The sequence below is a fragment of the Rhyacophila brunnea genome, unplaced genomic scaffold, assembly GCF_057557595.1.
Source record: "Rhyacophila brunnea isolate RB1 unplaced genomic scaffold, BYU_Rbru_1.0 scaffold_20, whole genome shotgun sequence".
Lineage (NCBI taxonomy): Eukaryota > Metazoa > Arthropoda > Insecta > Trichoptera > Rhyacophilidae > Rhyacophila > Rhyacophila brunnea.
Window position 1 is genome coordinate 14,347,334 of NW_028232860.1, and position 16,798 is coordinate 14,364,131.

The 16,798-nt window shown below is 34.1% G+C and overlaps 1 protein-coding gene across 1 annotated transcript; it reads right to left on the bottom strand.

The window, feature by feature from the left end:
• Positions 1-1,563: 1,563 nt before the first annotated feature.
• Sgf11 (SAGA associated factor 11kDa) lies at positions 1,564-7,881 on the bottom strand. The gene is made up of 4 exons (XM_085948193.1): positions 7,438-7,881; positions 6,134-6,308; positions 5,407-5,574; positions 1,564-4,268 (listed from the first exon to the last, which is right to left on the bottom strand). The coding sequence occupies exons 1-4, from the start codon at positions 7,793-7,795 to the stop codon at positions 4,016-4,018; spliced, it is 954 nt and encodes a 317-aa protein (XP_085804319.1). The 5' UTR covers positions 7,796-7,881; the 3' UTR covers positions 1,564-4,015.
• Between the last annotated feature and the right edge of the window lie 8,917 nt (positions 7,882-16,798).

The following is a 16,798-nucleotide window of genomic DNA, read 5'->3' on the forward strand; positions in this document are numbered from 1 at the left end:
ATTTCGCTCTGACTATTTTAATATTTTTTATTTTTAATAATGAATGTTTTCATAGTTAGTGTGATGGAATCTCAACCAGGACAACAAGCAAGCGTTTGAGAAATCCAGCTGCGTGGAAATATAACCTGTTACGCCAAGAAATGTATTTAAAAACAGACTGTATTTTGCTGCATTGTTATGAATAATCCAGTGGTGTCTCATATTATTTTGTAGTTTCACATGTTTTTTTTTGTTCATTTATAGGTATTTAATATTCTGTCTGATATAATAAACTATCATAAGATTCTCAAGTATGTACACGTTTTTAATATTATTTGGTTTATGTCAACAATATAATTAAAGGAAAACTATCTTCTGTCGGGGAGATGCTTTTTGTTTGATAATTTTTACTATACAAATGATAGATTTAGTAGGTTATGTTATGTTACGTTAGGCTAGTTTTTTCATCTCCCCTGACAAAAAATGATATTTATTTTATTATCATTATCTACACGGGACCGGTTGTTTTCGTCATACAATTGTATCATTCGTTAAGGCTATACCTCAGCTGAGGCATGGTCTAAAAAGATCGTGACTAGGCGATGCGCGGAATGGAATCACTCTCCGAATGACAACGCGGCCGTAATTTCATTCTACATGCAGTTGAAAATCATTTGCCGTTTCACTTATGTACACTCATAATATGAATGATAATGAATTTTAATTCAATTATGTTTATTAATATATCGTACTTCTTGTAGATTAGCTTAGATGTAATAACGACACATTGTTAACAATGCTGTGCTATCTTGTAGAAATACCGTTATATTTATTATACGTTTTTGCAATAAATATCAGAAATCCCATTTTTACTATTATTTGTATATAAAAAGTAGTAGTAGGAAGAACATAATATATGTAAGAGCTATTTATGTGGGAAAATAAGTAAGCTAAGACCTACGCGACTTTTATTTGTCAGGTTTAGTTTTCTGAATTTAATGCTATAAAATATCTAATCTACCTAAGTAGATTATAAATAATATAGCTTAAAAATATTATCATTTTATTTTTACATTTAATAAATAGGCTGGTGGGTAATGGTGGGTTTCCTACAATCATGGAATTTGGGTCACAGGTAATGGGGCGATTAGTTAGGTAAAGGCCAGTACTTAATTCCACTGGGTTTTTTTCATTTATGCTATTGATATTATTAAATGTGTTAATGTTATTTCAAATTATCTTATAATTACCTTTTAAGGGTTTAAAAATACCTTTCTGATTCAAAATGTGGGTCTATTCTATACTTATCGACCGCTAATGTGATAAAGTGATAAATATTATCAAACTTAGGGTAGGTTTGTATCAAAATATTAGCACTTATTGTAACAATTACACGAAGTTGGTTTTTATTGTTGCAATAAGTGCTATATTTTAACGGCACCTATCTTGCTGCTGTTAAAATATAGCACTTATTGCAACAATAAAAACCAACTTCATGTAATTGTTACAATAAGTGCTAATATTTTGATACAAACCTACCCTAAGTTTGATACTATTTATCACTTTAGTGTTCGATAAGTATAGAATAGACCCAATTGATGTCAGTAATATTAAAATTATTAAGAATTGAAATTATAAGGGTACTTATGTAATAATAAAAGATTAGTTAGGTACCTATTAAAAAATAATTTGCACGATATCGTCGGTGTTGTAAAAAGGGCGAATCAACCATTTTGGCGAAATCGAGATTTTAATGAAAATACAATATGTACCCCACTAGCTTTGTTGTGTAAAAACGACGAATTTTTATCTCCACAGGAAAGTACTTAAAAACGATAATTGACTAAAATTAAATTAATTAAAATTACGAAATAAAAAGCAAATGTGACATATTAGGCCTTTTAAAATATTATATAATAATACCTATTATAATGACAGTATTCTTTCTAAGCTTTATTATAAACTTGTTAGATATTTATAATCATCTACAGGTAAAAAACAAATAAACGTCAAAAGTTAAAAATCCTCCTCCTGTAAAGTAGCATTTTGGTTAATTCGCCCTTTTTACAAAACACCGACGATATGTAGGTAATAACTAGTTGTCTCCAGAAACAAAACAACAAAAAGCATTTTATTTTATTTAAGACAAGTACATACGAGGGTAGTCCCAGAAGTACCCGACCTAACAAAGAATATACAAATTTTGGAAAAAATATCTTTATTTCTCTACATAGTCTCCTTTTAGGTCGATACACTTTTCCCAGCGATGTTCAATAGCTTCGATACCCTGTTTATAGTGAGAATCGTCGAGCTCCCCAAAATAGCCATCAACCGCAGACCCCACCTCTTCATTGTTGGTAAATCTTTTACCACTGAGCCATTTTTTCAAGTTTGGAAATAAAAAACAATCCGAGCGGGCTAAATCTGGCGAATATGGTGCGTGAGGAAGCAATTCGAACTTTAACTCATTGGTTTAACATAACGGATGTATGAACTCATGAAATGTCCTGATGAAACGAAACTTTCTTTTTTGCTAAATGCGGTTGTTTTTTCTTGATTTCATCACTCAAACGCTGCAATAAGTTTGCATAATACACGCTGTTGATTAATTTTCCTTTCTGAAGATAATCAATGAAAGTTACTCCACGCGCATCCCAAAAAACTGACGCCATGACCTTGCCTGCAGATGGAACTGTCTTCGCCTTTGGAGCCAATTCTCCCCTTTCAGTCGATTGTTTTGACTGTTCCTTCGTCTCAGGTGTGAAGTGATGGACCTATGTTTCATCCATGGTTATGAATAGATGCAAAAACTCTGCTTTATTGCTGTGCAACTTCGCCAAACACTCGATTGAAACATCCTCACGATGCTGTTTTTGTTCCATTGTGAGTAATCGCGGCACCCACCTTGCGCATAGCTTTCTCATTTCCAAATTTTCAGTCAATATGTGATGTACAGCACTTTTTGAAATGCCTACTATGTCTGCTAGCTTCCGCAATTTCATTAGACGTTCATCCAATACCATTTTGTGGATTTTCGTCACCATTTCTGGCGTGGTCACCTCATTTGGTCGACCACTGCGATGTTCGTCTTGGCAGCTCGTCCGGCCTCGCTTAAACTCAGCCACCCAATATGTTACTATTTTCGTTGGATTAAAATACATTATTACACATATTTTTGGTTATTTTATTGTAAACAAAGGAGCAGACACCCCCAGAGTAGAATCTAGCGCCGCTTGGATATTGGTTGGACTGAAGCCTTTCAAATGAAAGTATTGTATCACATAACTATGACCAATTTTTTCCATGTTTACAAATTTACTGAGAGCATTCACTGTTGATGGCTGACAAATAATTACTGAACAATGTAGCGTCGTCAAACTTCAAACTTAGGCTTTATAAGGTTGGTATTTTCCAGCATGGTCATTATTTTCAAACAACAACTGCCATCTATACGTCAGGTCGGGTACTTCTGGGACTACCCGGTATGTACCACTATTTAAAAAAAAATATTACATTACAGCCTATATTACCTCTATACAGCTAAATATTATGTATGTGCAATGCAAATTGTAATAAGTAAATTGGAAAATATATTACATAATTAAAATAAATACGGACCGCTACTGAACTATCATTTCCTGTGGACAATGTACCACTGTGCATCAAACACCTATCGTTTTAAAAATTCCCGTCTCGAACGCCGCTCTGTCAAGTAGTGACTGACAAAGACCGCTCTCGGGATAATTAAAATGCATTTATTTGAATAAATGCAGCTTATACATTGGATTTGACATTTTTTTATACTTTTCCGTATGTAACGGAAGAAATATAACACCTAAAATTACACTTAAATCATCATATGCCCGAAACAGTTTTTCGTGATTTACTCAAAAAAGTCTCCAGAGTGGCTTTAGTAACTCTACGCCTCAATACATAGTCAGAAATAAACAAGATAAATTAAAATACAGCCGACATGAGCTGTATTAAAATCCTGTATCGTTCCGTTCAGGGTAATTAATTTATTTGTCCTAGTTGCTCAATCGCGGTTAGGTGAGTGATTGTTTTTCTCCCGTCGCGCTTTGGAGCTTTTGGATCGGTGTTTGTCCCTCTTGCGGCTTGACGATGAACAGCTCGAAGATGGACTGGAATCCGGAGGTGAGCCGACATCGTGAGGAGTCAGAGGCGGTACTGCTTCCACTGTACTGTGATCCGCTGGTAAAACAGGCTCCAATACACTACTTCGAAGGGCCTTTCTTTGTTCTTCTGTGTGCTGCGGACATCTTGTTGATCTGAGAAGAAGATTGTAATAATCAGAATACAAGATTTAATGACATAATAAGAGTCGATAAGCAAAATAATACTTTAAAATCGGATTAAGATAATGCAGATTAGAAATTGATTGCCGCAGATATCTTAACACATTGATCACCATGGGGGTCACGTGTGATCGGCACTGGGTTACTTCAAAGGCGCCGTGGGGTTTACTGGTGTCCAGTAAGGAAGACCTACCTTTGAGTTTTTATTCATATATTTATTTATGGTACATATACATCTTTTCTATAAAGTCTTTTCTAACCGGCCTGTGAGATATTTACATTGTCCATTAGATTTACAGGCCTATAGGGATCAAAGGGTGATCGACCGCCTCTATACAGTTTTTCATGTATCTAGCAACTCTACTTTCTTCATGTCTGCCCATATTACTGCATGAGAACTTTTTACAATACACATATTATAACAATGAATTATAAGGAACATTAATTTTCATAATATACATAAAACTAAATTAACACAAATTAGATAACAGCCCACGATGGCCGAGCTGCTAAAGGATCAGCCTATTACGTCGTGGGTCCCAGCTTCGCATCCTGGGTCTGGCAAGTACAGATATTGTTTTTCAATTTGTGTTTGTGCCAGAGTATGAACCTAAATAGGTTGAGCAAGTGGCTAGCATCCATTGTAAAAAAAAAATTTTTGTTAATACAAACCTCCATCCCATGGAGGCTCATATAATCTTATTAGGAATGGACATGGTAAAAAAAAAATGTCTCTTTGAATGTTATCAATGATGTCAGATTAATAACGTCTGATTAGATTAGATCCCTACATAAGAAAATATCAGTAATTGAAAAAGTAACCTGATTTTGTGTAGATTAGATAATAAAAAACTGATACAACTTATTAGTGTAAATACGGCCCCTTAGGACCAAAGAAACGTATCCCAATTTTCTCTACTTTACAAGAGATACCAAATACAAGTAAATTTACATTCCACTGACATTAACAAGAAAGTGTCTTCAAGAAATAAGTATAATCTCTTTGTCACTTAACATGATATGTTATTTTATGTCTAGTAGGTATCATACGTAACTCAACAATGAGATAGGTTTCTTTAGTCCTAAGGAATTGAATAATCCATATATTTACCTTGTACAGAGTTTTTTAGTATGCTCCGAAACCACTCCGCAGATTTGAAGTAAAAGATTTTTCTTTTCATTCCATGACATGGTCTCGTACGTGGCTCCACCGGGTTCTTGGGAGCTGTTAGAGTTTTCGGAATTGGCTCCATTTGATGCAGACGCCTTGGCACTACCACTTAAAATCATTAAGATATTTTATTACAAACTAATGAGATATCTATTTCTAAAGACCGAAGTACGTACAATATTTACACAATATGGAAAATATTACATATATGTGATCAAGGGTTGGCCACATCCTCAATGAAGTATATATCAATAGGCATAATATGATAATAGACATATTATATCTATAAAATGTTGAGATGCCATATAATAGACACCTAACAAATTCTATCTAGAACATTTGAGTGTATTGGCCGGAATCCGATGGATGCAGGCTCTCGCAGTGGAGTACGTAAGGCGTTGGCCTTTCACCCGGGAGCTCCGGGTGAGGTCACAATATATTTTTGTGATTTTTCTCAAAGCCTGGGGGTTTGTGATTGAACTGTTGTAGTGTTGTAAAGAATATTTATGTATAGATATATTATATATTTTTATTAATTAATAAGTCCTGTCTGGCGCAATAAATTTTTCAGCATTTTTTCTAATAGGTTTGTCTCTGAAATGTTTTCAAATTATGTAACATTCTCAAATATTGTGAATTATTTAGTTGAATAAAGAAAATAGCTTACTTATTAAGTTTGGTCTGTTTCCTGACACCGTTGTTTCTAAGTTTCTTTTTCCTTCTGTCTCCGACCCAATCAGCATCGTCATCGTCGTCACTAAGAAGCCCAGCATACAGAGCAGGTTCTTTGCTGTTGCTTGCGATGCGCCGTGATGCTATGCGAGAACTGTTTCGACCCATACCTATAACACCGTTTAGAAACATATTCTAGAGGAGACACAAAAGGTTAGATTTTAGCTGCCGAATTTCACATCTAGTCAATAGAAGGTTGATACATTTTTGGTGGTATTTAGGTTGTTACCATGGTTTTGTTATTCCTCAAAATTTCAAGCTTGTCGCAGAGGCCATTCTCAAAAGATGAAAATTCGATATTGAATGCACATTCCATTTACGAGACAAACTTTAATGCATATTATTATCATACAGACGTAACTATTGAAAGTAACATATTATCGTCTATGTAAGTTCAATACCGCGTATGAGCCAATATGTTCAAAATACAAAATATAACAGTTTAACACGTGTTTAAGTTAATCCAATGTTTTTTCACACTCAACATAAGTGTAGCCTCTTATACCACACCCAATAGGGTAAGCCAGTTCCCATTAATTTTATGTTCCCTGGTTCAGTCAATCAAAAATTTTCTCTGATATTTAATTGATCACTTCAAAGGCGAGGTTTTTTTATTACCTACATGCAATAATATATACTAGATTTGAAAACTGTGTTTACTTATGTGATTGACTATAAATATTGTATTTGTAAAGTTTATTTTATTTTTTATATATTTTTGGTACTAGTCGGTTATGTGGAATACAGCGGAAAAAACATTTTGAAAATACCCGATATACTGGATTATTTGTAAGTTTGGGTTAATTTAGGTTAGGTTAGGTTAACCCAGGGGTAGTCAACCTTTTTATACCTACCGCCCACTTTTGTATCTCGGTTAGTAGTAAAATTTTCTAACCGCCCACCGGTTCCACAGTAATGGTAATTTATAAAGAAAATAATCATAATGAAGATCTTTTTAAAACCCCATGGTGGGCGCATGTAAGCTGGAACGCCCACTAGTGGGCGGTAGGGACAGGTTGACTACCCCTGGGTTAACCTAACAAATAGTCCAGTATATCGGCTATTTTCAAAAAGTGTTTGCCGCTGTATTCCACATAACCGACTTTTACCATATTTTTTGTTTCGACTTCTTGTAAAAATTGTAAACTTGTAAACGCCTTTCCTTACAGGTTTTTTTTTTGTGCTGGTGCTGTTAATAAAGTTAATATTTTTGTATAAATCTGGATCGTTTTTACTCACCCATACACTTTTCCAGATGTGGGGCGAATCTGGTAGCTGAAACGGGTCTATCGCAATTAGGACACGAACAGTTGCAGTCCGGGGTCTTCTTCACCGCCGACAGACCGAAGACGTCACATTCTGGTGTGTTCACAATCAACAGAGGCTCTTCCTTCTCGGGCTCCCCTTCCACAAGGTCAGTCAAGCCGGTCTTCACGCCGTGGTGGAATTCAAACAGGATTCCCATCGTCAGATCCTCCACTAGAGACTCGTAAATATAGTTTGCGGCGCGTTCGGCATTTTCTTGATTTTCCATGTACTCCGCAAATTTCGCATTCAAGTCATTGACCGTGTACTCCTGTATTCCCACGTGCATCATGATTTTTCAAACTACAAACACTGATTTAAGCGATTTTTATAAACATGTAAAATAATGCATCGCCCCTACATACAGACGATCGGTGATTCAATTTGATTTGACACTTTGACAGTTCTCGTTCGCATGCATTCAGTGTTGCCATATTTTCAAAGTGGAATTATAGTACTTTGCCTCCAAAATTATAGTATTTCGGCAAAAAAATATAGTACGCATTGAATGACCATACTTTTCAAAAAATTCCACGTAAAGTGATTAACGAGACCTTTTTTAGACAGAATACGGATGTAAAGTAATTAGCGTCTCGTTTTTTAGACGAAATTCAAATGAAACGTGATTATGTCACCCCCCTTTTTTTTTTTTTTTTAGACAAAAGGACTTTTGACAAAAATACGCTAACCGATGAATTCAAGATATTTCATTTTAAACCAAATTCAAGCAAGCAATTCAAGGTTTTTCAAGCATTTTTTACCAGGTTCTCCTAATTTTCTTATATTCCGAAATTATATAAAGTCCTTTGCGGTGCGGATATATCGGAATTGTAGTAATTTTTACGTATTTTTACCAATATTCAAAATTATAGTATTTTGGGCGTACTATACCTGTTTTATATCGTACATAGTACGCGGGCCAAAATTATAGTACACATACTATAATTATAGTACGGTTGGCAACACCGAATTGCATTGCATTTTTACCACTACAGATGCATATACCATATGATTTGTGTTGGTGCTGCCATCTGTGATTGGCTATTGGAATAATTCAATACAAATTTTCCTTGACATCCTCGTAGCGGAAAATCAGAGGTCAAGAACGGGTCAAGGCCTATATTAGTATAAAGGACAGTCTTTCTCTTCTTTCATTGCTGCAGTTTGCTTCGTTCAAGGATTTTTTTTCAATACCTAATCGTCGCTCCTAAATTATTTTTGATGTAAAAGAATTTTACGGAACATTTTCCTGGAACAAAATAAAATTGTTCATTTCGTGACCTTATTATCTGCAAGAGCAAGACTATTATAAATCTGATAGGATAATGATGATGTCGGTGTCTCGGGAAATAGCTGGCGTTAAGGCCATGCATTAGTTGAGGCACGGTCTAAAAAGATCGTCGCTAGGCGATGCGCGGATTGCGGGTGGCGGGTGAAAATGACGCCTGTCAAACGAAATATTAATTGTCATATAAATCCAACATACGTCCATTTTATGTTCTGTTTATTGTTCTATTAGTAACAATAATAATATATTCATTGACATGTTTTCTTTTTAAAGTAAATGGGTAACGTTTTTAGTCATCTTTACACGATTTTAGAATTAATTGACCCGTCGCCATCACGCAGCAAAGTGACGTGTTCCCGGGTCAACATTCTCTCAGTGAATGGCAGCGAGTCCAAAATTTCGTCGCGCGTACAGTTGAAAATTATTTGGCGTTTCACTGATGCGTCACCTTAAGATAACCGTGCACCGTTTACGTTTACCTCAAAAATTTGTTGATATAGGTACCTACCTTTCTTTCAATTCATAATATGGTAATTGGGGTGATCCAGGAAATTCTGTTACTTACCTTCCTAATATTTTTTCGGTACTGTTCGGTTATACCGGAGGCAGCGGAAAACGCATTTTGAAAATAGCCGATAAACTGGATTATTTGTTAGGTTAACCTAACCAAACCTAACCTAACCTAACCTAACCTAACCTAACCCAACCTAACCGAACCTAAACTAACCCGAACTAACAAATAATCCAGTTTATCGGCTATTTTCAAAATGCGTTTTCCGCTGCCTCCGGTATAACCGAACAGTACCATTTTTTCTTCTAAATTTAATGTGAAAATCGAAAAAATATTAGTACAATTATTTGTTACCTAAATTTGACCATGTACATACAGTAAATACTACAGTGGTGGGTTTAGGAACGCGGAAGCCCGAGGCACAGAATGATTTTGAGGCCCCCCACAATAAAAAAAAGAGTCGAAATACCAAGCCACGTAAAAAAATCAATATGTATCTCTTTTCTAGTGTCGCGTCCTGTAACTAAAATTAATTATCGTTGTATATAACAGTGATAACACATACCTAATAATATCTAAGCAATCGACAAAGAAAAGTTACAGGAATGCTGCAAAAACCATATCAAAGAAATTTTAACGATTGGAAAAATATAGTAGGTATACTTGAACAGGGATCGGCAACGAGGCGCATCGGCGGATGCCCTTGTACACGGTGCACCTTTTTCGAATATCGATTGCCTTGATGGCAGACAGTAACGTCCCGTGGGGGCAGATTGAGCGTCGCTTGGGAGCGGCAGTTATTCGAAGGGCGGCAAATCGAGGAAAATCATTAGTTATATGTACTTACATAGAAATAGCTACCTAAACTTAGTACCTAATAACGGAAATATCTTTCCATTAAAAAATTTAGCTCACTGGTTCGAAACAATATGTATTAATTAATATAAAAGGTTTAACAGGGCTGTAATTTCTTTGTCAGGTTCGTGATATCTAGTTAACTTCCGTTGCCCTTGGATATCACGTCCTTGGTTACCATAAATGACACGTGCAGGTGTGCGAATTATAGGTAAGTTAGTACATACTTACCTAATTTAAAATTTATCCAAATATTTTTGTATGTACCTACCTATGTACAAATGTATCTACCTACCTATCTGAAACCGTGAACTCGTAATATTGTCTATTGAAGTATAGATGGCATTTAAAATCGATTTGGATGACCGAGTTTGCAACAAAAAAGGCCAGGAAAGTTTTAATTTTGATGGTTGAGTGTTGAGACTATTAATCAGTGACGTCCCGTGGGGGTAGGCAGATTGAGCGTCGCTTGAGGTCGGCAGTTACTCGGAGGGCGGCAAATTGAGGAGAACCATTTAGAATATATAGCAATAGTTACCTAAACTAAGCAATAACGAAAATATATTTCCATTAAAAAAATCAGCTCACTGTTTCTATCGGGTTTGCGATATCTAGTTTATTTCTGTTGCCCTTCGACGTCCTTGGTGACCAGAAATGACACGTGTAGATTTTCGAATAATTAGTCTGATATTTTATTAGTAATGTATCCATGCAACACATTTCTTAGATATTGGACTCATGAAAAGATGATAAAAATACTGTATAAAAAATGAGGCGGCTTTTTGGCGCTGCCTAGGGGCGGCATTTTATCTAGGAACGTTACTGCTATTAATTAATAATGTCGGACGTTTTTGGACGTAGGCACAAAAAGAAGCTATTTGATTTGATAATAGCTAGGTACTAAATTTTATTTAATTCTTCTAAGTTCTGGCAAAAGGTCATTTTTTTCTTACATACTTACGCCTTACGCGTTTATAAACATTTGTTTTACGTAACGTACAGTTGTCTGCGGAGCAATTATGTGTGATAGTCAAACGCATTTGAAAATTGTGCTTGAGAAATGATTGTCCTTTGAAAAAAGACCAGAGGTTCCATATTTTTCGCTGCTCACATACTTGAGCCGCATATGGCCCGCGGGTTGGACATGCCTGTTCTAGAAATTCGAACATTAATCTACCTCACGCGTCGGGTTATAATGTCGCGGGTTCCAGTTCTAATCCTGGGTCTCGCATTTACACATATTGTTTTTAAATGTGTGTATGGATGTTGAGGAAGTGGCTAACATCTTTCGTAAAACCAAAAATCTATTAATCTTTGTGTATGCCCATAAAATGATCTTCTTAGGACAAAGAAAAGTTTGTTCATGGATTTATCAATTATTTAGTAAGAGGGCTACGCGGCCTTTTCCAATTTGGGAGCCGTGGGCTATAGCCCCTTTGCCCTATGCTAAATCTAGCAATGGGTAGAGCAGTCAGCGCTCGAAATGGAAAATTTTACGAACCGGAGCGCTAAGCAACTTTCTGGAAATATTAACATACCTACTGATATAAGCCCGAAGTGTTGACCTTCAGCTAACGTTTTAGATGGTCAAATTATTTTTTTCCACGAAACCAAACTATATTTTCGGGCTTTCATGAACCGGAACGGCGCTCCGGTGGGCTCCGGTCCATTTCGAACCCCGGTGTAGCTGCATCATGACCCCCACATTCTGAAGCGGGCCCCTTACATATCACTACGGTTAAAGGCAGTGTAACGCTTTTTCCAAATGGTGTTTAAGGTAAAACTCAGTGTAGGTCTTCACTGTATTTTTAGCGATATTTTGTATTTTTAATGTCTACATCCACTTGAATTAAGTATGCAGTTGTCGAGTATAATACACAATACTCAAAAATTGCATCGCACAACGACATATTTTGAAATGTTAATATATTTTTAGTAAAGCTGTTTTAAGTAAGACTTTTTTACTATTTGAGCAAATTTGTGATGTGTGTTATCTCGCGTATTTGGTGGACCCGCCACGCCGGGCCCCCAGACTCCAAGCCCGCAGGCTACACGCCTTGTCAGCCCCCCTCTTGTGGGGGCCATGAGATAGGTACTAAACGACACATAATATATTTGCTTCGAATAGAATGCAGGTTGGTACGTTTCTAAAAATCTTTCCATGACTATTGGCCAGTATTATCAGAAATTTAAAGGCTTGGCTGACTTAATCATTCTGTAGGTACACTTCCCAATCGCTTACGGCACACCGATTGGGAAGATTTGGGTTAGAGAACCCATGTACCTATAATATAACGACAGCAATAAAACATATATCGTAAAATTTGCGGGAATGTATTTGAAATAAAATTGACAGAATATAGTTTTACAATAATAATGTCACGCATAAATAATAGGTATAGTGTCAATCAAATTAATAATAGTGGAAATATTATAACATTATTATATTATGACGTAGTCCAGTGGAAGAATTGATTTTCTATAGTGTTAGTGCTTTGGCGGTAAATTGTGTAACACTTCCAGCCAAAAAGTGATACAAAATTTTAGTCAAAAGTATACTATAATAATATTATAATAAAATCATGTTAATTTTATTATGTACCTATTTATGTTTACATAAGTAAAGTCATGCTAATATTTTTATGAATATACTTTCAGTAAGTTTCTAATAATAAATAAATAATCATTAAATGTATAGGATGAATGTATGGACAAAGCATGAGGGATGTTTAAAATAATCCCAGGTAAGTACATTGATATCAAAACCATGTGTAATTATGTATTATTTTAGCATAATTTATGAAGATTATTTTGTTATACGTCATACTCTATTGTTGATAGCCAGTACTAGACTAGTAAAAAAATCACCGATTAGAATTTAAAATCATTTACCATCGAGTTTCCTCAATTGATGGTACTTTGTAATATTATACACTGCAAATCTATCGTAATAGGGTTTCAATGATAAATAAACAACAGTATTTTTTAACAATAATTCAGCATTTACGTGGTGGCATTTCATGATATTGATTATGTTTGTAAAATAAACGAGGCACATGGTATACAATTATAGCAATTTTATAGTAAAAGTAATTTTAAAATGTTAAAATTGATGTCGCAGTGAGAACAATTTATTTATTAATTCTTAATCGAAAACGTAATAAATTATGCGCATGAAGAAGCGTGATTGCCGATTACATAAGGTTGACATTGCTGTCAAAAATATGTACCTACTTATATTAATTTAATTTGATAAATACTTTAGCTCAAATATAAGAAAACAATGATAAAATATGTAACCATGTAAAATGTGTTATTAAAATTTAAATGGCGTATCTACTAAAAATATAATTTTGCACTGTGTAGATGCTGATTTATTCATAAACCTAACATTTATAATTTATGAAATAATGATTTACATAATATTGGAATTTTAAATTTCACTCAATAGTATAAAATAAGTCAGTGCCGTCAGTGGTAATTAATTTGACAATAAATAAATTATTCTCATAATACCAATAAGACAGCTGTCCTAAGGAATGTAATAATATTATCATAAACTCATCACAAATCTACCTTCAATTATAATTCGAGCCCTTCCAATGATTTGTTTTGAGATTTTAGAACATAATTTACGACTTAAACAATAAGTAAGTATTTTGCTAATAATTAGAAAATATAATGAAAAATCAGTTAATAAGTTATTTAACATCTGTGAATAATTTTGAAATCTTGCAAAGAGAGATTTTATCCAACGAAAAAGAATAATATTTTTATATAATATCTAATAAGTACTTAATCTAACAAGCAAATAAAGTTAAAATAAGATTCACGAAACGTCAATATTAGTTATTAGACTAGGTACTGACTAGAATTGTTGACATATAAGTCAAAGTTGTATTTCATGTTGATATTAATTAAAATTAGCTACCAACTTGATCCAGAAAATTTTATTTATCTAAAGTGATACAATCCGGCAACATTAAAAAACCTTTGTAATATGATTTATTAAAAAAAAATGGTTGTTCGCTAAACAATATAAAGAATATATTATCTTTACTACTCTCTTGAATAAATAAAATTATTATACATAGTAAATTATTATTATAAAATATTATCACAATTCAGATGAGCAAGAAAAGTAATGTAAACTTTTTGAATAAATGCAATATTAGTAATTGGAATGCTCAACAAAGAGTTTTTTTTATTTTGGCTACACTAGATAATAAATATTATATTATTATAATAACGATTAAATTAGTATATAATAAAATTAAATACAAGCATTTTTATGTAATCTAAATAATTAATTAAATAAATTCGGATTAATTGTTAAAATATTTAATCAAGGCTGATTAGTCTTGTATTCAAAGCATTTTGTCAGAGATATTATTATACATACATAGGTAATTAATATGTTTTAAAATAGGAATGTTTAGGTTTTTAGGTTTGCCAGCAGGAAAATTGGTTTAGTGTAGTAAGTACCACGTTTTGTCGATGGTTTGTTAACATATTATGATTTGGCGTAGGGGAAATGTTGGGGGTGGCTGAAGGGGCTCTCGTCGTAATGTTTCGGCAAGCAGCTGCGGTCGTAGCACTCGAACGTGACGGAAGAACAACCGACGCAGACATGGCAGTGGCAGCTCAGTCCGTTTCCACACTTTCCTTTGTGATCGAATATCCCACCGCATGTATTGTTCGGTCCCTGGAATAATAAAACGACAAATAAGAGCTATCGGAGAGTCTATGCATATAAACAGGGATAGATTTATCAAAAGGCTAATTTATAAAAAAAGTGAACACTAAAAAATATATTTTAAGATTTTTTTTTGTTCATGATGATAATTTATGTCTATGTCCATTTAAAACATTGATCCGGTCCTGTCTTATATATTAAATTTGTAAAGGGAGTTTTCCGATACGTTTCTGATTGAAAACGCATTATTTTGATATTGTATCTACCTAGTACTCATTTTATATAAGATTTATTTATTCATTTAAAAAATCAAACGAATACCAATTCCATCTTCTATCACTTACATACAAATTATATTTATATGATATTTTTTTCTGATACTTATCAGAAAGTGTCGTTAAAACGTATTTAAAAAAAACCTATCCTCTCACGGCACCCACCTTGGATGCGATGAGAATTTTTAAATGTATTTTCTCTATCTACTTATGATAAATTTTCATTCTGATTTTTCCCGAGCACGTATCTCACAAAATTGCATGTGGAGTGGGCAAGGTAAACACGCATTTTCAATGTATTTTCTCTGTCGACTTATAATTCATTTATATTCAGTTTTTGGGAAGTATAGATCTAAAAATTGCCATCGGACAAAAATGAGTGTGAAATGGGCAAGCTAAACCTTATTAACTTATTTACAAAATATTTTTAAACATATATCTATATATTATTTAACTTTTATGTAATATTAAAACCAATATTTATTTTTAAATTTCCACTGTCTCACACCACACCACATTTGCTCCCGTAGGGAGTTGTTCCAGGTAGCTAGTGGAGTCAGTGGATTGGTTGTCAACCAACCTCTCAAACCATATCAAATAATTGGAAAGATGAAAATAAAAATTACAAGATAAAAAGAACTTTTTATATACAACGTTTTTAAATTCTGTTGAACGATCAAAAAAAATTGTACTTGACATGTGATATTGATTTCCATAGTAACGCACGTATATATTAATAATTTAGTTGCTAGGACCCCAGACCCCTAGCAAACAATAATGGTGTCGAAATAACTTTTCATACAAAACAGAATCAACTGAAAATGAATTCAATTGTACTTAAAGATGGCTAAAAGTATTAAAAAATGCATTGGCATCGTGTTCTAAATAAATAAACAACGTAGCACAAAGCCTTACAAAGATTAGATTCACGGAAAAATGTTGAAGAAAACCTTCTTATAAACATAATGAAAGTGAAGCAATGGAGGACCTCATGTCTACTATTTTTTATACAAGATCTGAAGAGCGGTGTGCCTAATGATTGTATGTCGCATAGATTTGCATTTAGTAAAAGAAATTTTTATTCAATTTCTTTGGATCTACCCTCCCACCACTCGCGATTTAGAGTATTTAGACGATTCACCCCCCCCCCCCCGATTTCAAAAGAATAATGTTTTACCTTTTTACATTCCACTCGATCACAGTAGACGTTCGTAAATGTGCCATAACTGCAATTATCTATGTCACAATCCGGTCCAATGCAGGGTATACAAAATTGACTGCTGTCTCCTTTGATTCTGTAAAGAAAACACATTGCTAATAATAATATGCAGCTTAACCTCTAGTCTGTGACGAGCTTTGGAACCGAAACACTGACTGATTTCGAGTTTTTTTTTTATAAAAACCATAAATTCTAACTACCTACCAATATTATTGTATTGTATTATATGCGTTGTCTGTCGTTGTAAACATTTATTCTTATGCAGTTGGCAAGATTGCATGTATGAATCAAAAGTTCAGAAGCTTCTGAAGTACTCACAGTCAGCAGTAAATCCATGCACGTGTAAAAAGGGGTACTTATAAGACAGTTCAACATCATAATATCATCATGGTTTCATAGACATACTATTAGAGACCGCATTATACGAGTTACAAAGAAAAAAATCGTCTGT

Coding starts and splice junctions, on each gene's coding strand:
- Sgf11 (XM_085948193.1), bottom strand. CDS start 7,795: ATGATGCACGTGGGAATACAGGAGTACACGGTCAATGACTTGAATGCG. Junction 6,309..7,437: donor ACATCTGGAAAAGTGTATGG/GTGAGTAAAAAC, acceptor ACGGTGTTATAG/GTATGGGTCGAAACAGTTCT. Junction 5,575..6,133: donor AAACAGACCAAACTTAATAA/GTAAGCTATTTT, acceptor AATGATTTTAAG/TGGTAGTGCCAAGGCGTCTG.